General features: G+C 39.3%; 1 protein-coding gene across 4 annotated transcripts; it reads right to left on the reverse strand.

The window, feature by feature from the left end:
* c16h18orf54 (chromosome 16 C18orf54 homolog) lies at window positions 1–27,177 on the reverse strand. Of its 4 annotated transcripts, none has more exons than XM_088355739.1 (15): window positions 26,999–27,177; window positions 21,412–21,538; window positions 20,445–20,595; window positions 16,930–17,097; window positions 16,735–16,834; window positions 15,293–15,356; window positions 15,040–15,214; window positions 13,881–13,966; window positions 13,376–13,490; window positions 12,385–12,477; window positions 9,554–9,611; window positions 9,430–9,487; window positions 6,949–7,104; window positions 4,294–4,346; window positions 1–728 (listed from the first exon to the last, which is right to left on the reverse strand). In XM_088355739.1, the coding sequence occupies exons 1-15, from the start codon at window positions 27,049–27,051 to the stop codon at window positions 542–544; spliced, it is 1,644 nt and encodes a 547-aa protein (XP_088211865.1). In that variant the 5' UTR covers window positions 27,052–27,177; the 3' UTR covers window positions 1–541. The 4 variants fall into 4 exon arrangements, with proteins under 4 accessions (XP_088211865.1, XP_088211867.1, XP_088211866.1 ...); XM_088355741.1 differs by having other exon boundaries at window positions 1–741; XM_088355740.1 differs by lacking the exon at window positions 26,999–27,177 and adding an exon at window positions 22,940–22,992.
* Window positions 27,178–27,778: the final 601 nt, after the last annotated feature.

A 27,778-nucleotide genomic window follows, 5' to 3' on the forward strand; every position in this document is an offset into this window, starting at 1 on the left:
TCTGTTGCTGGTTCTGTATTTAACACATACATACACAGGGCGCACCGCGCAAGTGTGCGGGTGCCCTCTGCTGCGATCGCCTTACAAAAACACAAACATACGAGAGTGCGTAGTTAAAAATAGAGCTGGAGCAAAACTGAGTTTGCTTTTGGTCTATTCAAGTGTTGATTACAAGTGAAAAACTTCTGGATAAAAACATGTCAGAGTTCATTTTTAAGCTTTCTCCAATTGCAAACCATAGATTCATTGATCTTCAATTCTCTCACGGCTGCTCGGTTCCCATGTGCTTCCACGTAGCGTAGAAATCAACACACGATGGTGGACTAAAACACAAAAAGCACTCAATGGAAGGAAACTGAGGGTTTACATGACACACAGAGCACACTGCACGACATGTTGTCGCACAGTTTGAAGAAAATCTGAGACTTTTATGTGCACCTCAGGGTCATGGAAATACGGTAATGCTCTTCTCGTGAAACACCTGTTCCCCAGTCTTGCCCCACGTATCTCAAAACCTTGAGACAAGTTACAAAATCCTCCACTAACGCTGACTAGTAACATCTGCATCTGACAAGGCTTCTATATCAATTGGAAATCCAGCAGCTGCAGTCATGAGTCTGTCAGCAGAAGAAGAAGAGTAGCGACCTTCATCTTCATCCTTCTCTTCTTCATCTTTTTCTGGGTGCTCCTCCAACAACAGCTTCAGGTGACTCAGGTGATGCAGAGCCCTGGGGGAGGAAACTGTTTTTTAAATTAATTGGCTAACAATGTTTAGAAATATGTCTTGTATAATTGTTCGATGCAAAGCACATTAGCTCTAATATCTTATGGAAAGAGCATTATTTATGTTTTGTTTCTCAATCATTTTTGTTTCATTGTGAACCAAAAAAAAAAAAAAAAAAGATTACGGAAGTAGAAAATGACCCATTGGTCCATATTAGTTATATTTGGGTTTTAAAGCCTTTCTGGGTTTTCAGCTGCGGTTTTGAACTAGTGTTTGGGCTTGATAATAGTGTTTTAAAGCTTTATAATTACTGGTTAGGGTTTTGAACCGGGGTTTGGGCATCATCTTCCGGTTTCAAAGCCATTTTAGTTTCTCTTTCAAAGGTTTCAAATGGGGGTTTGTACTTAGGCTTGCTATTAGGGTTTTAAGTGTGTTTAGGGTTTTGAATAAGTTTCGGGCTTGGTAATATGACTTTGAAGCGTTTTTTAGGGTTTCCAGTTAGGGTTTAGAATTAGGGTATAGTCTTGATTAGAGGGTTTAAAAGCCTAGTTAAGGTTACAAGGGTTTCTAAATAGGGTCTGGACTTGATATTGTAATATTAAGGCCTTTTCGGGGTTTCCAGCTTTCTAGCTACGGTCTTGAACTAGGGTTTGGGCTTAATATTAAGGTTTTAAAGTGATTTTAGGGTTTCCAGCTAGGGTTTCAAACTAAGGTTTGGCCTTCATTTAAGGATTTTAAACCATTTTCAGGGTTTTCAACAAAGTTTGGGCTTGATAATACAGTTTTGAGGGTTTCCAGCTTGGGTTTTGGATTGGACTTAGATACATAGATAGATAGATAGATAGATGGATAGATAGATACTTTATTCATCCCCGTAGGGAAATTCACACTTGCAGCAGTATCCTTGTGTTGAAAAATAAAATAATAAAATAAAAGAAATAGAATACTGAAATACCCAATATAACGTGTTGATGTAGAGCAGGGGTGGCTAACCCGGTCTTGGAGAGGCGCACGTCCTGCATGTTTTGGAGGTTTCTCTGCTCCAATACAGGTGATTCCAATCAAATGGATCGTTATCAAGCTCTCACAAAGCCTGCTAACAAGCTGAAAATTGGCGTGACTTGTGTTTGAGCAGAGAAACCTCCAAAACATGCAGGACGTGCGGCTCTCCAGGACCGGGTTAGCCACCCCTGATATAGAGTATTTAAATAGTGCTACATAAAATACACACTGTAATAAAATAGGGTAATATGCAAATGTGGGGGTGGGGTTTAATGTGGGCTTTTACTTCCCCGGGTGGAGTTTAAGTGCCTCATGTCTGTCTGTGGAACAAGACTGTGACAGCAGTCTGTCGCTGAAGCTGCTCTTCTGTTTGGAGATGATGCTGTGTAGTGGATGTGATGAATTGTCCATGATTGACCGCAGATTTTTCAGTGCCCGTCTCTCAACTACAGTTGTCAGGCTGTCCAGCTCTGTGCCCACAGCAGAGGCTGCTTCCCTCACCAGTTTATCAAGACGAGAGGCATCCTTCTTCTTAGCGCTGCCTCTTCAACATGCTGCCGCATAGAAGAGGGTGCTTGCCACAACAGTCTCATGGAACATTTGCAGGAGCTTTTTGCAGATGTTGAAGGACGCCAGCCTTCTGAGGAAGTACAGTCGGCTTTGTCCTTTCCTACATAGGGCTTCTGTGTTGGCAGTCCAGTCCACTTTATTGTCCAGCTGCACACCCAGGTATTTGTAGGTCTGGACAAATTTTACACATTCTCCTTTGATAGTTACAGGAACCAGGTGAGTTCTATTTCTCCTGAAGTCCACCACCATCTCCCTGGTCTTGGTGTTCAGGTGCAGGTGGTTCGCGTCGCTCCATTGAACAAAGTCCTGAATACATTTCCTGTACTCCTCCTCCTGCCCATTCTGATACATCTCACAATAGCAGTGTCATCAGCAAACTTCTGCACGTGGCAGGACTCAGAGTTGTACTGAAAGTCCGACATATACAGGGTGAATAGGAACGGAGAGAGCACGATCTGCTGCGGCGATCTCGTGCTGCTGACCACAGTGTCCGATGTACAGCCCCCTTGTTTCATATTAGGGTTTTTGAATTTGTTTGGGGTTTTGAAAAAGTTTTGGGGCATAATGATACAATTTCCAGTTAGGGTTTGAAAGCCCATTTAGGGTTTCTAAATAGGGTTTGGACTAGATATTTGGATTTTAAAGCCTTTTTAAGGTTTCCTGCTAAAGTTTTGAAATGGGGTTTGGCCTATGTATTAATATTTTAAAGTCTTTAGGATTACCAGCTAGAGTTTTGATAATATTATAATATGTTTGTGTGCTGTGACTCAATGCTAAATCTATTCCACCCTGGTCATCCTAGAAGGGGCATTACCACTTGTGAGGACCCTTGTCAAGGTTTCTTTTTTCCTCACACTGAGGTTTTGAGTTTTTCCTTGCCCGCATTTTGGTTTAAGATGAGTCGATGGTGTAATTGTAATCCTGTGCAGTCCTTTGAGACATTTTTGTGATTAAGGGCTATACAAATAAATGTGACTTGAGTTGACATAATACAGATTTTAAGCCTTTTTAGTGGTTCCAGTTAGGGTTTTGAACTAGGGTTTGGTTTAGATATTATAGGGTTTAAAGCCTATTTAAGGTTTCAAGCTAGGGTTTTAAACTTGGGTTGATGTATGATATTACTATTTTAAGGTCTTTTTGGAGTTTTCATTTATGGTTTCGAACTTTGGTTTTGTCTTGATAAAAGGATTTTAAAGCCTTTTTAGGGTTTCGAGCTACAGTTTTGAAGTAGACTTTGGGCTTGACAATAGTGTGATAAAGTGCTACAGCTTACAGCTTGGTTCCCAAACAGGGCCTGGGTGTTATGTTAGGGTTTCAAAGCCATGTTAGAGTTATAACATGTTTTTACGGTTTTGAATAAGGTTTGTCTTTGATAAATATGGTTTTAAAGCCATTAAAGGGTTTTCAATTAGGATTTCAAACTAGGGTTTGGTCTAGATATTAGGGGTTTAAAGTCCATTTAAGGTTTCAAGCTAGAGTGTTGAACTAGTAAAATTGGAATATTAACCCTATTTAGAGTTTTGAGCTAGGGTTTCTAAGTAGGGTTTGATCATAGTATTTTAAAGTATTTTTAGGGCTTCCAGCTAGGATTTTGAAGTAAGGTTTGGGCTTGATGATAGGGTTTTAAAGCCTTTGAAGAGTTTTGAACTAGAACTATGGTGTCAATAAAATTGTTCATAATCGATATATGTGGAAAAAGTCCAACTCTTTGCAATTTCTAGCAATGAAAGCATATTCTATTCAAAATGCCACCTACTAAAGTGAATATACAATTACACCTGATTCTATTTCAATGCCCCCAAAAATATTCTCAAAGTCCGAGTGTACTAGACATAATAATTTCCTGCTAGCATATGATTGGACACATGCATGTTACAAAAAATAAGTTGTAAGCTTTAAAATAATTTCATAGAGTAGCTCCAAATGTGTTAAGTATCCTTTTTAATTCATCAAGATTTATTTGAAAAGAAAATAATTGACATATTGCATCACTGTACCTTTGTAAAGATGTTGCACCAGATGATCCCTGATCTGCTTCGCTTTCAGGTTTCTGAAATGCAAACGCACCATGTAAAAAAAGCGTTAATGGGACAGTAGGTATTATTTAACCACTCAATTTGGCTATATAATGGTAGCCAACCAAAAACGAGTGCTAAAAAGCACAAGAAAGAATAGAAACTATGGACACTCAAAGTTACCAAACTGCAAGATTTTTCTTGTTGTGCCTAGCCTTTTGAGGTAACAAGATGGTGGACAATTATGTTAGGTCCTTCTTATGTGGAGCTCATGTTATGTCAAATAAATGCAGATTTCTCGACCTATGAGTATCTATAAAAATGCACATTTATATGATGTCAGAGTTTATAAAGATATAAACTCTTTGCTGGCGGAATTATTCAGATAAAAGCACTTATTGATTTTTAATCTACTCCGTAAATGTAGAGAGGACAGCCCGGTCGCCATCTTGCAAGGCTACCCGGGCCGAACTGCCTACATCCGGGCAGTAGGCGTAGTTTATTGAGAAGTCGCACATAAACAGGAAATGGAGTCACACATGAGTGTCATATTACATTACAATGAAATTAGACTGAAAACGTATTACAAATAATAGAAATAGACTGATCTTTGTAACGTGACTGTGTGTGTGTGTGTGATGATTACTTAGACTGACCTTGGAAACGTGACTATGTGTGTGTGTGATGATTACTTGTATATTAGGAATATGAAAACAGGTTAAGTTAATAGCATGGGAGTCTGAGAAATGCACAAAACTAAAAATAGCTAACTTTACATATGATATTTCATGCATTTGTTATGATTTCTAAATCAATACTGTTTTTTTAAAATGAATTCATTTTTTTACCAGTATGAGGCACTAAATAATACCCAGGATAGTGTGTGTATAGAATTTTGGCCGGATCTGGACTCACTTGAGAAGCACAGAAAAACAGCACACACCACACTTGATTACCACTACATCATTAAAACTAAATTTATTTCAAGTGCTACGGGGAAAAATGTGATCATAATGTGAACTTTCCAGGAACATCACTCGAGAAATATTTAAGATTTATTTAATGAGGTTTTGCATGATACAGTTAATTTAATGTTTTAAAAAATGTATATGTTTCACGAATAAAGTTACATTTCAATTCTCACATTAAATGAAAAGGGGCAGAAAGAAGACAAGTCTAAGCCCTATTTTTCACAATACCACTTCGGCACTGCACTTTACACCGCAAGGTTAGCAACGGCACAAGCGGTCTTTTTTTGTTTTCTGAATTAATAACAGGCACCCAAAAAATGAGTGGGATCATTTTTCATTTTGCTTCAGTTCTACAACAGGAGCCTGAAATATGTGACCTCTGGCCCATGGGAAAATGTATTCAGTGCTGGCATACATTTCTGAGAATGTCAAATAAAGAAGTGAGTCTCTAGGTCAGTGGTCTGAAGCTCGCGGCCCTCAAGATAATAGTTTGGGGCCACTGAAGAATATAAAAGCTCAATGTAAGAGCGGCCCGCGCGAGTTTGGAATGGATGCTTCATCTGTTCTAACCAGACAGAACTCAAAACATATTCACTAATGCAGTGTTTTTCAACCTTTTTGAGCCACGACACATTTTCTTCATTGAAAAAAAAATCTCACGGCACACCACCAGTCAGTGCCTTTCCATCTCTGGTAAAAGGTTATCCAAATAAAAGATAGCTTGTGCTAGACCGCACAGGCACAAAAATTGGAAAATTTCCCATAGCACAGTACAATTGATTACTAAAACCACTGCACTAATGTTTGAGATCGATGTACATACGCCCTGCAATAAGATCGGCTAGCTCATTCCTGGTTAGACGCACTCAGACTCAAAATTTAAACAAATGATCAGATTCAGATAACCATGCTTTTGCAAACTGATCGCAAAACATTTAATTCAAATTGAAATGCGCAACGAGAGGCTGCCGGTGTGTGGAAGGAGGCAGTCACTGCTGATGAATTGAAGCTTAAAGGACATTGAATGCATTATAGATGTAACTTTTGGTGAGTTTCTGCTTTTGAAAACCCGATGCAGCCCAACCCCACACAGACCCTAGTTCCTTCAGCCCCCGAATAAATTGAGTTTGGGACCCTTCTCCAGGTCATTTCTATCTATGCTGTTTTAAAATAAATGCAAATCAAATGCTCTCTCTGACCACTAGAAGGCAGTATTGAGTTTGTGTAGCATTGTGAGTTGGTTCAGATGTAAAACTGCATTCACTCACCTGGTGAAATAAACCAGTTAACACATCCAATGCCAAAGATAAGAAATATTTTCCCCCCATTGTTTGTGAATAAATGTGTTGCATTTAAAAAAGATTTCTTGACATCAGTGGTTATAACATGAAGGATAGTTTACTAATGTAGGCTGAACGATAAAGCATAATACTGAAAATCAAAGTTAAAAATTTGGAGTTGACATTACTTTACTGTTACGACTCGGCACAGAACAAAAAGCTCAATCTGGCCCCAGAGCCAAACTGATTTTGACATCCTTTTTCTACAACTTTCGCGTAAAGGCAGCATTGCCAATGGTGCAAGTCCTGTCATTTTGTTGAGAGCATAGTAATTGCTGGATAAATCTTTATTCGATTTGGGTAATTTTAATGAGTAAATGGCTTACTCTATGAGCTTCCTCTTTTGTGCAAGTTGGAGGAATTTGTCGATGGTCTTGGCGCTGAAGCTCTGCCTCCACAGACTGCAGTCTAAACATCATCTGTTTCAAAGCTTCCAGTGGACCCGGCTGCTTACAAATGCTGCTCATGTCAAGACTATAATCCTGAAACATTGAGGAAATACAGTGCATCCGGAAAGTATTCACAGCGCTTCACTTTTTCCACATTTTGTTATGTTACAGCCTCATTCCAAATTGTATTAATTTAATCTCTCATCTCAAAATTCTACACAAAATACTCCATTATGACAATGTGAAAAAGGTTTTTTTTGTTAACTTTTTTTGAATTTATTAAAAATAGAAAACTAAGAAATCACATTTACATAAGTATTCACAGCCTTTGCCATGAAGCTCAAAATTGAGCTCAGGTGCATCTTTTTTCCACTGATTATCCTTGAGATCTTTCTACAGCTTAATTGGAGTTCACCTGCAGTAAATTCAGTTGATTGGGCATGATTTGGAAAGGCACACAACTGTCTATATAAAGTCCCACAGTTGAGTGTGCATGTCAGAGCACAAACACCAAGCATGAAGTCAAAAGAACTGTCTATAGACCTGCGAGACAGGATTGTCTTGAGGCACAAATCTGGGGAAGGATACAGAAACATTTCTGCTGGTTTGAAGATCCCAATGAGCACGGTGGCCTCCATTATTCGCAAATGGAAGACATTTGGAACCACCAGGACTCTACCTAGAGCTGGCCGGCCTTCTAAACTGAGCGATCGGGGAAGAAGGGCCTTAGTCAGAGAGGTGACCAAGAACCCGATGGTCACTCTGCCAGAGCTCCAGCGTTACTCTGTGGAGAGAGGAGAGCCTTCACGAAGGAAACCATCTCTGCAGTAATCCACCAATCAGGCCTGTATGGTAGAGTGGCCAGACGAAAGCCGCTCCTTAGTAAAAGGAACATGGAAGCCCGTCTGGAATTTGCCAAAAAGCACCTGAATGACTCTCAGACCATGAGAAACAAAATTCTCTGGTCTGATGAGACAAAGATTGAACTCTTTGGTGTGAATGCCAGGCGCCATGTTTGGAGGAAACCAGGCACCGCTCATCACCAGGCCAATACCATCCCTACAGTAAAGCATGGTGGTGGCAGCATCATGCTGTGGGGATGTTTTTCAGCAGCAGGAACTGGCAGACTAGTAAGGATAGAAGGAAAAATTAATGCAGCAATATATAGAGATATCCTGGATGAAAACCTGCTCCAGAGCGCTCTTGACCTCAGGCTGGGGCGAAGGTTCATTTTTCAGCAGGACAACGACCCAAAGCACACAGCCAAGATCTCAAAAGATTGGCTCCAGAACCACTCCGTGAATGTCCTGGAGTGGCCCAGCCAGAGTCCAGACTTGAATCCGATCGAACATCTCTGGAGAGATCTGAAAATGGCTGTGCACACACGTCTCCCATCCAACCTGATTGAGCTTGAGACTTATTGCAAAGAAGAATGGGCAAAACTGCCTAAAGATAGGTGTGCTAAACTTGTGGGATCATATTCAAAAAGACTTGAGGCTGTATTTGCTGCCAAAGGTGGATCAACAAAGTATTAAGCAAAGGCTGTGAATACTTATGTTAATGTGATTTCTTAGTTTTCTATTTTTAATAAATTCAAAAAAAGTAAAAAAAAAAAAAAACCTTTTTCACATTGTCATAATGGAGTATTTTGTGTAGAATTTTGAGATAAGAGAATAAATTAATACAATTTGGAATGAGGCTGTATCATAACAAAATGTGGAAAAAGTGAAGCGCTGTGAATACTTTCCGGATGCACTGTATATGAAATGGGAAAGAAGACAATAGCTGTAACAATCACACACATTATCTTACATTGAATTAGTGTTTAAAATCCATTGAGGTAGTACTATTTAAGTCCCCACAGTGAACATTTTCATGATTCGGTTTGTAATAATTATTTTTCAACATTGACGGTATAGATTTGAGTATTATTGTTCAGTACATCTTAAATCAAATCTAGTTTCAAGAATAAGATGTTGTCTCTTCTATCCATTGTATGCATAATCGACCAAATACCTTTCTTCACCTAATCACGATAAAATTAAGACTTTGTCACTAGAATACAGGTATTGTTCCAAAAAGGCACAGATGTGGAGTAAAATTATCATTATAAATACATTTCCAAAATAACAGATTTCCTGGTGAAATTTTGATCGTTGAATTTAACATAAATCTAATAAATGAATGGTTGATATTTTGTGTTGGATTTTGGCCAACCTGGGTGCCTACCTTCACAGTCTCTTGGACTACCTTTTCTGACCTGGCCACTAGAATTGAAGGCTAACATAGTGGACACTAGCATTAACGACTAGCTAAGCCAAACTGCCGACTAACATTAGTACCTGACACAATGAGGGGGTAAAACAGAACAAATCATTGGCTAAAAAGTTTCTTTGGCCAAAATCATGGATCAGCTACCTGCTTTGTGTTGACTGACAAAGCTCTTGTGTTGGCCTCAGCATTCCCATTCGAATCGCTGAAACATCAAAGAAAGCATAACTTAGTTTACATTACAGCAAATGTGTGATATTGGCAATCTAACCTTGGGAGTGTAGGACCTTGGGAAGTTGAACGTAGCTTAAATTCTTCACTTATTACTTCTATTTGGAGAAAAAGAAAATCCAAATAAAATTCATTAAAATAACCAAATAATTTGAGTTTGAAGACTTACAAGTAACTAGACTTGGCTATTTCATTTGAAATAGCATGGGAATGCTCGATCGCATGATGCGGGTGGACTACTGCAGAGTACCTTAGTGGAATATTGTTCAAGAGCTCCGCTGGAAGGTTGACTGAAGCTAGTTAACTAGGTGCGGTAGGGTTATTGGCAGGTGAACATTTGACCAAGTGAGCTACTGGGGAGGTAAATTTAAATGAGCTCGAGCTAAGTTGTATGACTGGAGTATAATTAGCTGAAATCCAATGGTTAAAGTAATTAAATTAATTAAAATTCCATCCATCCATCCATTATCTGCACCGCTTATCCTCAGTGGGGTCGCAGGGGTTCTGGAGCCCATCCCAGCTATGTTCGGGCAGTGGGCAGGGGACACCCTGAATTGGTTGTTAATTAAAACGTGTGAAAACGGCAAACAGTGAGGTACTAGAATAACAAAACCTTGCGTATTACATATACACCCCATGTCTCAGATCAGGCCTGATAAACTGATGTAATCCGGCCCGCGAGCGATGCTGTGAGAGAAGCACAAGAGACAAATGAGCCGCATCACGTCAAACATTGACCTGCAGTTTTACATGGCTACTGGATGTCTCGAAAGCCAGGAAACACTCCCAAAGCAAACTACACACTGTAGCTGTATTAACCGACTACCATTTATCAACCAGACAACATTTTAGAAAAATCCCATTCCAATGTTATTTTACTTAAAATAGAAGCCACAGACACGCAATCTAAAGCGATGAGGTGCCGTCACATGTGGTGCGTAGGTGCTTCTCTTAACCACAACAATTGCCACAAAACTATGCATTTTAACCCTAATGATTGGACATTATCAGTTAGCACCTGGTTAAAAAAACAAAAAACAAATTAAAAAATAGCACCTAGGTGTAGTTGGAGAAGTTTAAAGAAGCCTTAGCTCTTTTCCATAGTAGATCTTAAATCTAACAGCGAACTTTCGGAGTTCAGGTAAACATATTTACAACAAAATACCTATGTCATGATTGCCAAACTCAAGACACCTGGGGCAATCGTTTGGCGCTAAGGAGTGCGCTCCCTGATTGGCTGGCACTCCCCTCTTAAGCTGTCAGCACCCAGAAAGGAGTGTCAGACCGTACTTGTGTCTCTCTGTGAGTTTCGCCAGATTACCAGTACCAAAGACTTCTCCTGCTTGATTCCTGCCTGCCTCCTGTTTCGGCCTGTTTCTGTCCCACGTTTACGATCTACTCTCTTGCCCTGGCCAGCGACCTGCCCTGGCCAGCGACCTGCCCGCTAAGCTGTATCGATTCTGCCTAACTGCCATTACGTCCGACGCTGCTGATGACCGACAAACACCGGTGTCCAAAGCAAGCTCTGACAACTCATTCCAATAAAGATTCCTTTAAAACGAACGCAATTGGGTCCGAGATTCTGTCCTGGTTCCTGACACTTTATATGCATGTTCGAAGCGTGATTTGAGCCTACAGTATGTCTAATGCTAACAAAGCAAAGTTTCTTACTGCTAGACCAGGTTCGCATTGAGTTAAAAAAATTGGCAAAAGGGGATAAAATATTCTTTTACAGTCTTGAATCAGATTCCTTGGCAATGCATGAGTGAAAAGAATAATGTAGCTCTATACAATGTTTCTCGTATTGTCACTTCCATTCCTAATAGACACATCTTAATTTTGGTTATTTCAAAAAAAAAATTTACTTTTTCTTTTTTTTTGCACATTCCATTCAGGCAAAAAAAATAAAATAAGTCCATTTAAATAGCAAAGACAATATGAAACTATGAATAAACAAACATGCATACATTTGCAACTATACATTTTAGTTATCTTTTTGGTCTATATATGCATGTCAGGTGAATTGGCCGGTCCAAATTGTCCCTAGGTGTGAATGAGCGAATGAGTTGTCTGTCCCTGTGTGCCCTGTGATTGGCTGGCAACCAGTTCAGGGTGTCCCCTGCCCACTGCCCGGAGATGGCTGGGATGGGCTTAAAATTTAATTAAGATTATCAAAATATATTTATCCTTCTTCGTTTGGCGGGCTGGATAAAAGAGCCATACGGGCATGTTGCCCCTGGGGCGTAGTTTTCCCACCCCTGTTATAGACTGTATCTTGTCTATTCAGGCACAATATGCGCTACATAGTCATAATATTGGCTGCCATCATTGATGTGACTATTTAGGACAATTATGGATATTATTCCGAGTTTGTATTAGTGATGTCATGATTACTGATGCGAGGCACCTGAGTCTGCTCCTTTGGCACCAACTGCCTCGGGCGCTGATTGGCTGCTTGTCTCTTTTAAAACCCCCGTCTTCCTGTCAACCGTTGTCAGTCCGTCTGCGAACCTCAGCTCACGCTAGGCAAGCCTTTAGACCCTGACTCTCTCCTGTCCTGATTCCAGTTTGATTTCCGGCTCCGACCCCTTTTCTGAACTTGACTACTGTATGTTTTTGCTCCCCAGTCCCGGCCATCGATCTGTTTTTTCCCCGCTCTCGACACTGCCTACAGAAATACCACTTCCGCGTCTGAGTAACCTGCTTCCCACAGTCAACGGCCTACGGATCGTGTATACTATCCTTTCTCTTCTTCCTAATAAAACTAAGAGAAACGCACGCAAGTGGGTCCCGTCTTCATTCTGGTCCTGACAAGTGAATGTTAAAAATCAGGTTTCAGCAACTAGAAGGCTACCTGTACAAAAATCTTACCTGAATCTGCAAGACTTACTGCAGCTCCAAATCTCAAAGATAACGAGTTCAGCACTCGATCAGCTTTTTGGATCAGTGATTCCAGCCGGTTATCTGACAAAATGAGAATACAGTATGTTACAAAAGTTAGTAAACACCTCACTTTCCTGCTGAGATTTCATTAAATGTTTAATAAAACAACAATGAGGAAACATTGCTTTGACATAATGAAAAGAAGTCTGTGTAAAGCTTATATAGCAAAGTATTTTTCTCCTTAAAAAAACTCAAAATATAGCCATCAATAACGAAACCCCAAGTAACAAAAATAAATATACCCCAAAGGCACTACACCCCTATATATCCAAATAAAGCACTGGTTGTCATTTTCCCTCAAAAAAACATGTTATTTGTTACTCTTACTAGGTCTCAGGTGTCAATAGGGAGCACGTGTGTACAATTTGAAGCACACTCCATCATACTGATCACTGAAACACCTGATACGACACACCATGGAAAGGAGCTCTCAGGAGACCCTAAAAAATGAATTGTGGCATTACATAAAGCTGCCCAAAGCAAGAAGATAATTGCCAACACCCTGACAGTAAAGGGGCCAAGATTCTCCAGCGTTATAAAAAAATCAGGATGCACTGGGGAGGAGTGCTGTCAGCATTGCACAAGAGATTAAAGAGGTGGCGTCACCCTGGAGTTCTCACACCATACACATCAGGATCTTTCACTTTAGGGTGTACTCACTTTTGTTGCAAAGAGGTTTAGTTTTTGGTGACAGTATTTTGAATTTTTTGAGGGTTAAACTAAATTTTCACTGCTACAATAGCTTTACAGACTACATTTCATTGTGTCAAAGCGATGTTTCTTCAGTGTTGCTCTACTAAACACGACATGACATCTCTGCAGGATTGGGGGGGGTGTACTCACTTTTTTGAAATACTGTATAGAAAGGAGTCAGCCTACTGTCCAGTTCAAGTTTCAATATCTTTCTTCAATAACTTACCTCTCAAAAGTGACTCTGTGAAGTCGGAGGTTTTTCTCTCTGAGGCAAACAATGAAATCTGTTCCGCAAACTGAAGCCTCAGATCTTTCAGACTGAGCTGTGTTTCATCCTGATTCTTTTAAATATTGAATAAATATGTATGAATACATATGGTTGCAGGCACTGTACATTTTTGTATTTTCTAGTTCAGTGTTTTTCAACCTTTTTGATCCAGGGCATGTTTTTTACATCGGAAAAATTTTGCGGCACACCACTAACCAAAAATGTTATAAAATGACACTGAACAGAATGTTTAATTCCAATATAATTTATAATACCCCCAGTTTTTTACAGCATCGACACATGACAATGACATAATATTTGAAAATGATTCATTAATGTTTTATAAAATTCTAATTTTTAAAAAGTGAAAGTGGATAATTTCTCATGGCACACCAGTGTGTCGCGGAAAAGTGGTTGAAAATCACTGTTCTAGTTCATTGAAAAAGGCATTTTCATTTTAAACCTGAAAAAGTGTTTCGTCTGGCTCATCCTTTGTGTCTGCTAACCAAGACGATATTCGCGTTCTTGATGCTACTGGTGGAACCACACCTACAACAGCAGAAAAGGTTTAAAACATAAAACCACAATTACCAACTCTCGGGTTTTGTTGATTATATCAGCAGCAAATGGACATAAGTGGTCGAGATTTACAATGTCTGTCACATTTCCCATTACAAATTGACTTCTGAATGTAAAAAGGCACTTTTTTTTGTTGAAAAGCAGTCGGCATGTTTCTATTTCTTTTGTGGACTAATGCCAATTATCGGAGGTTTCTTAGTGCCAATAAAAAAATTACAGACAGCACATACAATTAAAAAGTCATCATTAAAGTTTTGTTATGAAAACAGATACTAAAGTTTGCTTTTTAGATACAAAAAGTTTGCTTTGTAAGTGTAGGGCAAAAGACACGAGACAAGTTTGATCATTAATGTTTCCTGAACAGATTATTCTACTAATAAAATCTTTGTTGCAGCCCGGGTTGAATTAACATTTGACTAAGTCACTGACTACCATCTCTATAGACGTCGTTTTTAGTATTAAATGATGAATTGCCACTATGGCTAAAGACGTCATTAGCAGTGAATAAGTAAATGAGTGAATAAATAAAGGAACTAATGTGATTTAAAATGTCTCAATGCTTGATTATCATAGACCTTCCAGACATCGAAAATAATTTTTCAGAATAGATTAAAATAAATTTCCGATTTTTCATTTTTTCGTAGTAGCATTTATTGTCATATTGTACACTAAGACTTTCTAATTAGCACTTTGAGTGGCAATTTATTGCCTGAAAAGCGTTTTCATTAAAGTAGAAAGTGATTCTTGGCAATGTTAAATCGCACATAAAACCTGCTGTTACCGCAAGTGTCCAGCAGATGGCATTAATGCCTCATAAATGACTAAGAAATAATTAACATGGTCAATAAAAAAATCGGAAATTCTTGACTTTTTTTTTGTTTCCAAAATTTAGTAGGTTTCGTAGAAAAAAAAAACATTTCTTAATATGCCCTAAATTGGCGTAATAAACTATGGAAGATTCTAATACTTGGTAGCACTGATAACACTTGTAACGAGAAATAAGATTAAGCGTCTCGAAAATGTTGTATTAAATAATGCTATACCATGCTTTTCACTAACGCAGACCTCTGATGGGGGTTGTGGCTGGGTAAATTCGCATGCTTGGATCCAGGAAGGCACACTAATTCCAGTGTGACCCAGGACTGCTTCTTCCTTGCGTTGTAAATGTAGCGACGAGGAAAGCAAGGCCTGCTCTGACCTTGCTGCTCTGTGTGCACACTAAGAGATCAAGATAAACTTTAATTAGCCAGTGTGCTTCAAACAGAGATAAAGAGCCAAATAGTAAGTGCCAATTACTGTCAAGCATCGGACAAAGGGAATATCTTGCTTAAAATTGGAAACTTCTGGGTCCTCATTGCACCTAGGAAATAGAACAAAAAAAAAAAACTGTCAAGCCCTATATCAGGGGTCTCCAAAGTGGTGCCCCCTAAGGACAGCTGAGGTGCATGCGGACTGGTTTGAAAATAGTTGACCAGTACTGGGTCATTGTGATTTTATAGTAAAATGTTTTTTATAGGTGGTTGACTGAGTCTAATTAATCCTACTTACAATAATTAACCTGGTAATAACATAGTAACCACATAGTAAAAACATTGTGGTTGTTATTTTGCAATTGTATATTAATCTGTGTGCTCTCTGCGCTAATCTGTAACAAAAAGCAGCTCTCAAAGTGAAAAACGTTGGACCCCCTGCCCTAAGACGCACGAGTTTATGAGCATATCGCACCCAAAAGTAGTATTTTGGGATGTTTTTTTACTATGTAAGGCACATCAGACCATAAAGCACTTGGAATTAAAACTACAGTAAAGGCTGGTGTTGCACCCAAAAAAAAGTATCGTATTTGTACATTGACTAGTATATATATATATATATATATATATATATATGTGTGTGTATAATGTGTGGGTGTATCACTGATCACAGTCGAATAACATTTCAAGCAACAGGAATTGAACCCACATCGCAGCTAGAAGCACACTGGATCTCCTGCCCGGATAACTTTTTGAATATATGCTGCCATGCACTTATTTATATCTTTTGGGGCGACAAAATTTCTTCTTACAATACCTTTCTCACGAATCAATTGAGAATGACCAAATTTCATACACCATTGCCGTTTGCTTCTCTTCAGAATGTTGTTTGCTCCGTAAAGATACAATACTGTATTTCAGTGGTCCCCAACTTTTTCTGTACCACGGACCAGTTTAATGTCTGACAATATACTCGGGTCCCGGCCCAATAATAACATCAACAATTTGGTACCCCGACTAAAAATAGTGCGACGAGGAGATAAGACCTAATGGCTTTTGTGAGTGTATGTCTTGTGGTCTAGTGGAGGGTATCCGGTGCTCTCCTTGCCACGATCCATGTTTGAATTCTGTTGCATCCAATGTTATGCAATAGCAAACAACCATCCATGTGACTAGCGGTAAGGATTCAGTGATCTTACCATTGCTATCTGGTTTGATAACTGTTTCAAAATCTATCGTCTGATATATAATTGCCCAGAAAGGGGATGACACAACCAGGCTGTACTTGACCAAGACACATCACAGGAAATGGTGTCCCTATGACCCAAGTGGTTAAGGGATCCAACCAACCAATATAATTGCACAAGTATGGTAAAGCATTTCCAATTTTGTCCGCATGTAAGATGAAATTTATGGAATGATTTGAAGTTTTTGGGTGCGTCCCAGTCCCGGAAAAATAGTATAAAACAAATGAGATCGATTTCAAACCTGCAGCTGCTGCACTTTCTGTCTACATATGGGCGAGGCATGTTATTTCCTAATCTGGTTGATATACGGGCCTGAGAGGGAACAGACTGAGAAAGGCAACCTAAAGAAAAACAACAAGAAAGGGAACTCATTGGGTAAAACTGCTTCTGCTTGGCGTAGCACAGACAATCGAAACAATTTACAGTTTTTAAGAACCTCGGATCAAAGCGGTGGTGTGGGTGACGGGCATGGAGCCATCAAGGGGGATGGACAGCAGTTCGTCGGTTGTCATGGACAGTCGGTCGTGGTTGTCACGGTGACGTAGGGAGCTGACAGGCAGGGTGAGGAAATCTACCTCTCTGTCTGTTAAACGTTCCCTGAGTGCTACAAGTATTAAAATAAACACAAATTTACAAAAATATATAAATAAACAAAAGTGAGTCCAATTTTGACACTATCTCAGTGAAGGTTGTAGAGGCTACCGCAAATTCCATACTACAGGGCGCACCTGAGTTAAAGCCACTAGCTTAAATTTAGGAACAAAACTCAATTTTGTCTTTGAACAAGCCACACCGGATTTTAAGCCGTAGACTGAAACAGCCATAAAAATGAACTAATTCACGTAAATATCTTACATTACATAACATTTCTTACATTTTAACTTTGATTACATTAACATGGCGCCAACCGTGTCTCGAATTTGGCATCGACGCCTCTGGCTGCCTAATGCCGAGGTTGCCGTGTCACCACACACCTGATACCGTTTTCAACCCGGTCTTACGGTTCTGCTTTGAGTTGTTGTCGTCACATGTTTTCGGATCATGTGACCAAGATAGCGATTTCAAATAGGAGCACATATTTACTACTATGCTGAAAGAAAACACGATTAAGGACTGAGTCGCAAAAAATGTGAGCCCTGTATTTGTAAGCATGAGCATCAAGGCGACCATGCTGAGGAGAATAGAGCCAGATTGCAACACAGACGTGTCTCTTTGTGTAGCTGTCATTGGTGTTTTCCGTGGTAATCGACCAAATTGCATCATTTGTCATCGGTCCTAGAAGATTAAAGGAAATTTCAGAGGCCTGACATTGACACTGGTGATATAAAAGGAGAGAAGTGTAGTGTCTTTATTGTTATTCAACTTGGATGTATACATTGAGGACTTGTAAAAAAAGTGTAAATATTGTGTATTTTAATACTAAAAAAAGGACTGGGAAACCTTCCGTTTAGCTCCTGTTATGTATTATATGTATAACAGTGGCAAAAACATGGACTACCGTATTTTCTGCACTATAAGGCGCACCTTAAAGCCTTTATTTTTTTCAAAAGCTGACCATGCGCCTTATAATACAGTGCACCTTATTTATGGATCAATATTAAGTCACAAAGTCTTGCAACTAATGCAGCAGCCGCCGACTAGATTTTCCCCCGAACGCAAAGTAGTCCGCGGTGTATGCTGGGATTTATTTACTGGCGTTTCATTGGCTAACCAATGTGTCAATCATCATTTGAATCGATCACTATTGGCTAAAGTTATTCGGAGGTAAAGGGGGCGGATCCTTTTTATCATTTACAGGCTCGCATAGGCTAAAGGGGCAAACAAAGCCTGCAATTGGCCGAAAAAGATGTGTCAATCATCAGTTGAATCGATCACTATTGGCTAAAGTTATTCGGAGGTAAAGGGGGCGGATCCTTTTTAATCATTTACAGGCTGGCATAGGCTAAAGGGGCAAAACAAAGGGTGCAATTGGCCGAAAAAGATGAATGTGAATAGCATGTTGGGTTAACAGCATAGAGAAAACAGTATTTTACTTTTCTGTACTGTATTTGTAAATATTTTACTCTCCTGGATTTACTACACTCACGGATATAAGAGGACCATTGTTGCACATTATTATTGAACACAGCGACTTCGGTGAGCTACTGCGGCTATATATTTTCCCTGTATCTTGTTTCAGACTGAATTCAATGTTTCTGTGATAAGCGGTGCAGATAATGGATGGAATGGAGTGTCTATTTTTAAATTAAACTCAATTCCAAGTGTTAATTGTCATATGCACAGTAAAGTTGCGAGCGAAAAAGAAAATAGAAACTAAGAATGGTTGGCATTTCTTGAATCCCAAGACTTTAACCTTCCGAATGATATTTGGAACGATGCATTTGAGTGACATCGTACGGACACCGCATCCGCACGTATTTGCTTCTTTGCAAGCTTTCAGAATGTTAAGGGGGTAATAAGTTTGACTGAACTATCTGACTGTTTTGTCGACGTTTCCATTGTAGCGCCTTATAATCCGGTGCGTCTTATGTATGTCAAATATAGGACCAAAAACTATTTTTTCGGGGTGCGCCCTATAACCAGGTGCGCCTTATAGTGCGGAAAATACGGTAATTTCTCTTGAAGGGGCCACATAATTGTGTCCCGATGTGTATTTAGAGCGCATGATTGTGGAATAGTATACTCGCTTGCATTTACACACCTGCTAGTCATTTTTATTTATAAGTAAATCAAAGGTAGCTAAGTTCCCCAAATTAAAGACCAGTCAGGAAAATGCGTAAAAAACGCCTGTCAAAGGATTTGATGAAAAATTTGAAATATTGTATGACTACTTTTGATGCATAGATTTTTTTTATGAATCAACAACAAATAATTTGAAGTAATTAACGTTCATGTGTTTCGGACTGAATGCAACCGTAAATGTAAATATCATAACTTTTATTTTAAAAGAAAATGAATTCACTCAACATATTTTGGAATTCATTAAAATAATTTTGGTTTAAAACAAATGAAAATATGTATCATGATGTATGCATTTCATAATAGCTGGTATTGAAAAATATTCAATACTTTTCTCCAATAAAAACAAAATAAATGAAGACAAAAATGATAGAATCCAACTACCCAGGGTAAAAATACTACAGTACTCATTATTCAAAATGGTGATTGGATAGAACTCTCCATTTAACGCACCACTAAGCACCTTCATTGTAATCAAAAGGAAAAGACTGAATAATAATAGCAAGTATACATGCTAAATCAATAATGCCAAATGATACTGTAAAGAAGAATTTCAACTTTCTCCTAAAAAAATGAATAATAAGACAAACAACATAACAAAAGTAATAATACACTTAAAGTATTTGGTATCTCTTTTCTTTTACTTTTCAATAATTTGCAAAAATATCCCCGAAACATTTTCTATGTTCTCATAATGGGCTGCTATGTGTAGAACTCTGTGCAAGAACAAAAATAAATAAATTGAATCAATTTTGGAATAATGCTGTAAGATCATTTGTGGAAAAAGTTAAGCGCTATGAATGCTTTGAGGATGCTCTCTATGTGAGGATGGGCATGGCTGAAATTCAATTGAATGAAAATTAATTTTCTGTCAGCCATACAGATATTGGGTTGGTAAGGGAATGTATGCTGACAACTAAAAATGTAACCAATGTATTACACTACAATATATATATATTTGAAGCTAATGCATATCATAATTTAGCATTTTCACTTCAAAAGCGTTTTAAACATTGAACGGAATTACTGTACTTTCTCACCATCTGATTGCCAAATATGTCTTCACAAAAAATGTGTGTGCTCAATTACCTTCAAGAAAAGCCTGCTCAATATTAGCCAATTTCCCCTTTAAAGCAGTAGAATGGCTAGGTTTTGTCACCAGTTTGTCCCAAAAAATATAACAATGTACCAGATAATAGACCATTTACATACCAGACTTGTTTCTATGTTTGCTCATTCGAAGTTTTCTTGGGGTGAACTGTGGACTCTGTGGTAGAACTCGCAACCCTGATGACTCGATGTTTTGACTTCTCTCAAAGTCTGCGATGTAAGCATCCAACGTTTCGGAGGCGGAGTCATATTCCTTTGGAAAGATGAGAAATTCATAGAAAAACTATGATTACGTTACTTTTTACTGGACATATGTTTATCTCTGTTGATCTATTGGGCTGATCGTGTTTAAAGTGTGTCGTGTTTGGTTACTTGGCTACTGTTTTGACTTAACCTTTAGAGGGTAGCATTTATAAAAGCATTAACAGCCGATACATCCATATATTTTCTGCGCCACCCATTCTCACTATGGTCTCAGGGGTGCTGGAGGCCATCCCAACAGTCTCCGGGCAGTGGGCAGGGGAAACCCTGAACTGGTTGCCAGTCAGTCGCAGGGCACACGCAGACCGACAACTCAATCATTTACCCCTTGGCAGACCATGCAAACTACGCACCATGGGGCTGTTTTTTAACCACCCAGCCGCTGTGCCGCAACAGTTAACCCATTAAACAGATTTGAATTGTCTTTATTGTCATTGAGATCAATGTTATGAAGCATTGTACGCAACATAGAATAGACATGGCACTCCAGGTTAAAAATGTAATAAAGAATTTATAAAGACAAATTTGATGAACGAATGTCTGCATAAACGTGCAAAAAATATTACCAAAGTAGTGCTGAAACGCACATTTCGGTACCTCGGGCTCGGTCCCTCAAATCAAGTTAATCGGATTGGTTCGGGCTTATATTCCTGCTGGCCGTGTCGGGTAAGATTCCTTAGGCCCAATCTTAACTTAGTCTAAATAAGCTGTTATCTCTCACGGTTGTGTCATGAAAGTGGATTTAAAAAAACACGTTGGAGTGCTACAGTAAAATACTGCAGAAAAAAAAGAAAAAAAGGTAATTTACCTTATCTTTGTATCTGAAGGTACTGTTACACTCCGGTGGTTGTAGACTGCTTCTCATGTAGCCAGAACTTGACAGTAATGTTGTCACTGTTGACTCAGGAGACATGAAGACACTGGTGGAGTCCATGCTTGCGCGAAAAAAGAATAATGTTATGAATATTGGTGTTGGTGTTACAATGGAACGCATTCCTGGAATGCAATTACTTTTCTCATTAACAAGTACTGTAATGTATCAAAAACATTTTGTATTTCGTCGTTACAACAAGGTGCATTATTTCACTACTTTTAAAAGCAGATCATAAATCGCAACACCTATTTATATTGTACAGCCCCTCCTTGTCTTACATCCCTTACTCCGTGAGCAAAACCATGCTAAACACATTAACAAAGGTTGGGTGTGTTGATAGCGACCTACTACATAGACCTGAATACTGTTTCAGTGGCGCATTCTCAACCATTTCAAGAGTATGAGGACATGGACTTTCTCCCAACCAATATTCTGGTATTCTCCCTAACGTACAGTATATACTCGCATCCAAACTGAATTTATAACTACAAAATAAAATACTAAAATCTGTGGGTCAGTTTACATCACCATATTTGGTTGAGTGTTAAAAGCACTGAATGTTAGGCACTAGGCACCGCGCGAGGACGGGTCTTGGCTTATACAGGAACAACTAAATCAATGGGCCAAACATGAGCATAGAATTTACTGTAAAGGGGTGATTAAGTTTGCCTTTTTATTTGTAAAATTATTTTTGCAATACACAATGCCTGGAGAAAGAAAAATGCCTTGGACATTACCCGGATAAAGAGAAGGAAATATTCGAGTATGAAGACGAAATGGATATTGAGTCAGTGTCTCGGCTTTTAGTTTACAAGGTCTCAATATTGCACAAGACAAGAAATAAGAAGGCTTCATCGCTTCCACGGGTCGGTGTACATGATTTCTTCTCTTTTTTTTATGTGTGGTCAGTTTTAGAGCGCGGGCTTCAATGTATATACGCTAATTTGTAACAAGATAGTTTATTTCAGAGTAACGCGGTACTTGTAAGTGTCAGTAATCTGTCGTAGCAATTACTTTTTGTATTAAGTAACAGTCACTAAATAAATTTTTCAGAAACACACCAAACAGTAGTTACATCCTGCTTGATTTTTCAACAGTGGGAGATTCTTTTGTGATTCGACAGCTATTCAACTTGATCAACAAAAGTTAACCTCTGATCTTATTCTTTCACTATATATGAATTCCGATTCCAAGCGTTTAACTTGGTGTTTTCGATTGTAACAGTGAGTGTTTGGTCAAATAACAGAAAACTACGAATTAGAGTTGTTTTGCTCAAGAGCAGCTAACTTTGAGGGAGTCTCATGTCAAACAGCGCACTGTAAAGACAAAATTTCGGAGAAAAACTAACAATAGCGCAGCATTTTATAGTGACCAAGTAGACCTACGTAAACTGTATATGGAGGCAATTCACTTTTAAATCGAAAGTACATCAGCATTGTTATATAATAAAATCAACTCATACTTCCTGTTGTTCCGGACAGGATGCACTGACGTTCACGTACGAGTGAATGCGTTCAAGGCTCCCGGGGAACGTTAAAAAATACTTTAGCTGATCCAGAATCGGTTTTTCAACTCTAAATCACGGTATCGTCTCCTATTGGTTGAAATTTCTCGTTTAAGATTTAGATTGGTTAGACTCATTCGATGCATTTCTTCCGACGCAATGACGTCACTAGACATTTAAAACATGCTTTTTTTTAAAATATCAGAGTAATAGTAGATAAAGATTATTACTCATTGTCTAACTCCACAGAGTAAGGATCAAAGTAAAAGCACTGCTCTTTAATGGACTTTACCAGGAAAAATAGGCGGAACTAGCCCGTTGTGGGGGCTGCTCAAGCACCCCCAAAATTAAAACATTTTTATAACTCTCTTTTACTTAATAAAGGACAGGGTATGCTTAAATATGATGAAAAACGCTGGATGAATAGAAAAGTAAAACAAAAAAATGTGAACAACACTGCCTTGAAATAGTTTCGTCCATAGGATTCCTAGCATACATAATTATGTATTTTCTCCTCATCAGTTGACCACATTATCATCACATTTTGATGGATTTTCTATAGACAATTCACTATTTTAAAAAAAAATATTTATTGATAACGATTATTATATGATTATGATACTGAAATGTTATCTTCTTAGTAATCGAACTGTTAGTGTTAGTGTCATTGCCTAAGTGAAGTCATCTGGGGGCAATCGTTTGGCGCGCTGGAGTGCGCTCTCTGATTGGCTGACGTCCTCCTCTTAAGCGGTCAGCGTCCAGAGAAGGACGTCAGACCGTACTTCTGTATTCCTATGTGTTTCGCCAGATTACCAAGTACCAAAGACTACTCTTGCTTGATTCCTGCCTGCCTTCTGATTTTGATCTGTTTTCGTTCCACGTTTTCGACCTGCTCTTCCGCCCTGGCCATCGACCTGCCGATTGCACCTACCTGTCACGGAACTGCCATTCCGTCCGAAGCGGCTGATGACTGACAGACGCCGGCGTCCAAAGCCAGTTCCGACAACTCTTTCTAATAAAGATTGCTTTGAAACAAACGCAATTGGGTCCGAGATTCCGTCCTGGTTCATGACAGTTAGAGAACACAGAGGCGGTTGTCTCGTTTGAATCAAGACTTGTTTAATGGGATTCATGTATGCAGTCCTAATTCTGACAATCTTTGGTCCGTGCCTCAGTTGTCAACACTGGCAGTGCATGATGGCATTGGATGGGAGTCAAGAGAAGTGGTGGTTTTCAAAAACCTTCTCAAGAGCAAAGGAGTCTGGTGCAATCGAAGACACACTGTCAGTGTAAAATCTCCTGGATATTGCAATGTTTCCAACTATGGAGGCAGATATTCAGATTTGCCTATCAGCTCCATTAAGCAGCTGTAGCTGCAAAATGACTTTAAAGGACCACTGGTCCAGCACCTGGCTGTAATGGGATTTGAAAAATATGTGTTTGACAAAGTGCAACACCAAAAACGTATTGACGGGTTTGCAACCCTCAAGGTCAGGCGACACAGCTTAATCTGTAAATGTAAGGTGAAATTCTAAATAGAATGCATCATTGTCTGTTTCATGCTTCTTCTGTATGTGCATGTTTGTTAGAAATGTTAGAAATAAATGAGTAAAATCAGGACATGGTGTTTCTGCTAACCACAAAGACTAATATGATGTTCACAAATGGGCATTGACAGTCTTTAGCAGAGTTGAATGATCGTAAATCTTGTTAAGTGATTTGAAAAAAAAATCAACAGAATTAGACAAAACATTCCGCATTTGGATCAGCATGACCTGTCATTTTCATTGCACTCAATAAATGTAACTTCAATCTTATAAAATCTTTTATAGTCAAATGTATAAAATCCTTTTATATATATATATATATATATATATATATATATATATATATATATATATATATATCTCATCTCATCTCATCAGCCATACCGCTTATCCTCATTAGGGTCGCGGGGGGGCTGGAGCCCATCCCAGCCATCTCCGGGCAGTGGGCAGGGGACACCCTGAACTGGTTGCCAGCCAATCGCAGGGCAAACAGGGACAGACAACTCATTCGCTCATTCACACCTAGGGACAATTTGGACCGGCCAATTCACCTGAAAAGCATGTTTTTGGAACGTGGGAGGAAACCGGAGAGCCCGGAGGAAACCCACGCAAGCACGGGGAGAACATACAAACTCCGCACAGGAATTCTGGAGCTGGATTTGAACCCACGACAGGTTCCCATGACATGAACTGTGCCGCACAAGCGCTAACCACTGCGCCGCCGTGCTGCCCATATATATACAGTGCATCCGGAAAGTATTCACAGCGCTTCACTTTTTCCACATTTTGTTATGTTACAGCCTCATTCCAAATTGTATTAATTTAATCTCTTAACTCAAAATTCTACACAAAATACTCCATTATGACAATGTGAAAAAGAAATCACATTTACATAAGTATTCACAGCCTTAGCTTAATACTTTGTTGATCCACCTTTGGCAGCAAATACAGCCTCAAATCTTTTTGAATATGATCCCACAAGTTTAGCACACCTATCTTTAGGCAGTTTTGCCCATTCTTCTTTGCAATAAGTCTCAAGTTCAATCAGGTTGGATGGGAGACGTTTGTGCACAGCCATTTTCAGATTTCTCCAGAGATGTTCGATCGGATTCAAGTCTGGACTCTGGCTGGGCCACTCCAGGACATTCACGGAGTGGTTCTGAAGCCAATCTTTTGAGATCTTGGCTGTGTGCTTTGGGTCGTTGTCCTGCTGAAAAATGAACCTTCGCCCCAGCCTGAGGTCAAGAGCGCTCTGGAGCAGGTTTTCATCCAGATATCTCTATATATTGCTGCATTCATTTTTCCTTCTATCCTGACTAGTCTGCCAGTTCCTGCTGCTGAAAAACATTCCCACAGCATGATGCTGCCACCACCATGCTTCACTGTAGGGATGGTATTGGCCTGGTGATGAGCAGTGCCTGGTTTCCTCCAAACATGGCGCCTGTCATTCACACCAAAGAGTTCAATCTTTGTCTCATCAGACCAGAGAATTTTGTTTCTCATGGTCTGAGAATCATTCAGGTGCTTTTTGGCAAATTCCAGACGGGCTTCCATGTTCCTTTTACTAAGGAGTGGCTTTCGTCTGGCCACTCTACCATACAGGCCTGATTGGTGGATTGCTGCAGAGATGGTTGTCCTTCTGGAAGGCTCTCCTCTCTCCACAGAGGAACGCTGGAGCTCTTACAGAGTGACCATCGGGTTCTTGGTCACCTCCCTGACTAAGGCCCTTCTTCCCCGATCGCTCAGTTTAGAAGGCCGGCCAGCTCTAGAAAGAGTCCTGGTGGTTCCAAATGTCTTCCATTTACGAATAATGGAGGCCACTGTGCTCATTGGGACCTTCAAAGCAGCAGAATTTTTGCTGGATCCTTCCCCAGATTTGTGCCTCAAGACAGTCCTGTCTCGCAGGTCTGCAGACAGTTCTTTTGACTTCCAGCGTTTCATTGGCTAACCAATGTGTCAATCATCATTTGAATCAATCACTATTGGCTAAAGTTATTCAGAGGTCAAGGGGCGGATCCTTTTTATCATTTACAGGCTGGTATAGGCTTGAACGGCAAAACAAAGCCTGCAATTGGCCGAAAAAGATGTGTCAATCATCAGTTGAATCGATTACTATTGGCTAAAGTTATTCGGAGGTCAAGGGGCGGATCCTTTTTATCATTTACAGGCTGGCATAGGCTTAAGCGGCAAAACAAAGCCTGCAATTGGCCGAAAAAGATGAATGTGTATAGCACGTGGTTGACGGCATACAGAAAGCATGTTTTACTATTCTGTATTTGTAAATATTTTATCTTCCTGGATTTACTACACTCACGGCTGCACATTATTATTGAACACAACGACTTCGGTGAGCTACTCCGGCTATATATTGTATATATATATATATATATATATATATATATCTCACTGGTATCAGGTTGTAAAAACTTGGGATAGAGGTTGTCACCTCGAACGTAGCAAAATCACATACTGTGGCCTGAAGCCGCGGCTCTCAGGCTTGAACTCCTGCCTGGAGAACTTCATTGCGATGCAAAACTCTGGGGTTGCTTTCCTCCACTTGTTTTCATCTCCAGTCCTGTGTTAGAGGAGGTATGCGAGCCCAAGCTCCACCCTTTTTAATGGGGCAGCCTCACCAGCCAGGCAGGGGGCTGCTATTGTGTGATCGACCATGGACCCAGAGGGTGAACAGAGAAAAATAAGTGCACAGAAATCAAACCAAAACTTTTTTAATGTGATTTTTTTACTTCACCTTTTCAAAAGTCCGCTATTTTATCTCTCTAAATGCTTAGTGTGTTTTATTGCACTCTTTTTGGTCTCCAGCTAAAGGGCATGTGATGCACATTTCATTTGGTTATTGTTTCTACAAACACTAAAAATGACATTAAAATTTATTTCTTTAATCTCAACAAAAGATTGAAAAATACTGCAATTTGTTATTGTTATCAGGTTAAGCTTGAGCATACATACAGACAGCATGTGTGGCGTTCATAATAAGGCTTATGAAAGACTAAATTTAAGGCTTTTACTTTTGGGACTCCAAAATTTTGTTTTTGTTTTTTAGTCCAATACGGCTTTATATTTTGGGTCGTCAACCTGTGGTGCAGAGCAATCGCAAACAAGTAATACAAAGCACTACGGAGAGTACAAACTAAAGGGACTCAAAGTGACCAAACAGTGCCATTTTTATTCTCGTTATTTGTCCTCTAGGTGAGCTTACTGTAAAATAATTATATCTTTTTTGACCTATGAG

Source organism: Urocampus carinirostris, chromosome 16 (assembly GCF_059441175.1).
Source record: "Urocampus carinirostris isolate Australia breed hairy pipefish chromosome 16, RoL_Ucar_1.0, whole genome shotgun sequence".
NCBI lineage: Eukaryota > Metazoa > Chordata > Actinopteri > Syngnathiformes > Syngnathidae > Urocampus > Urocampus carinirostris.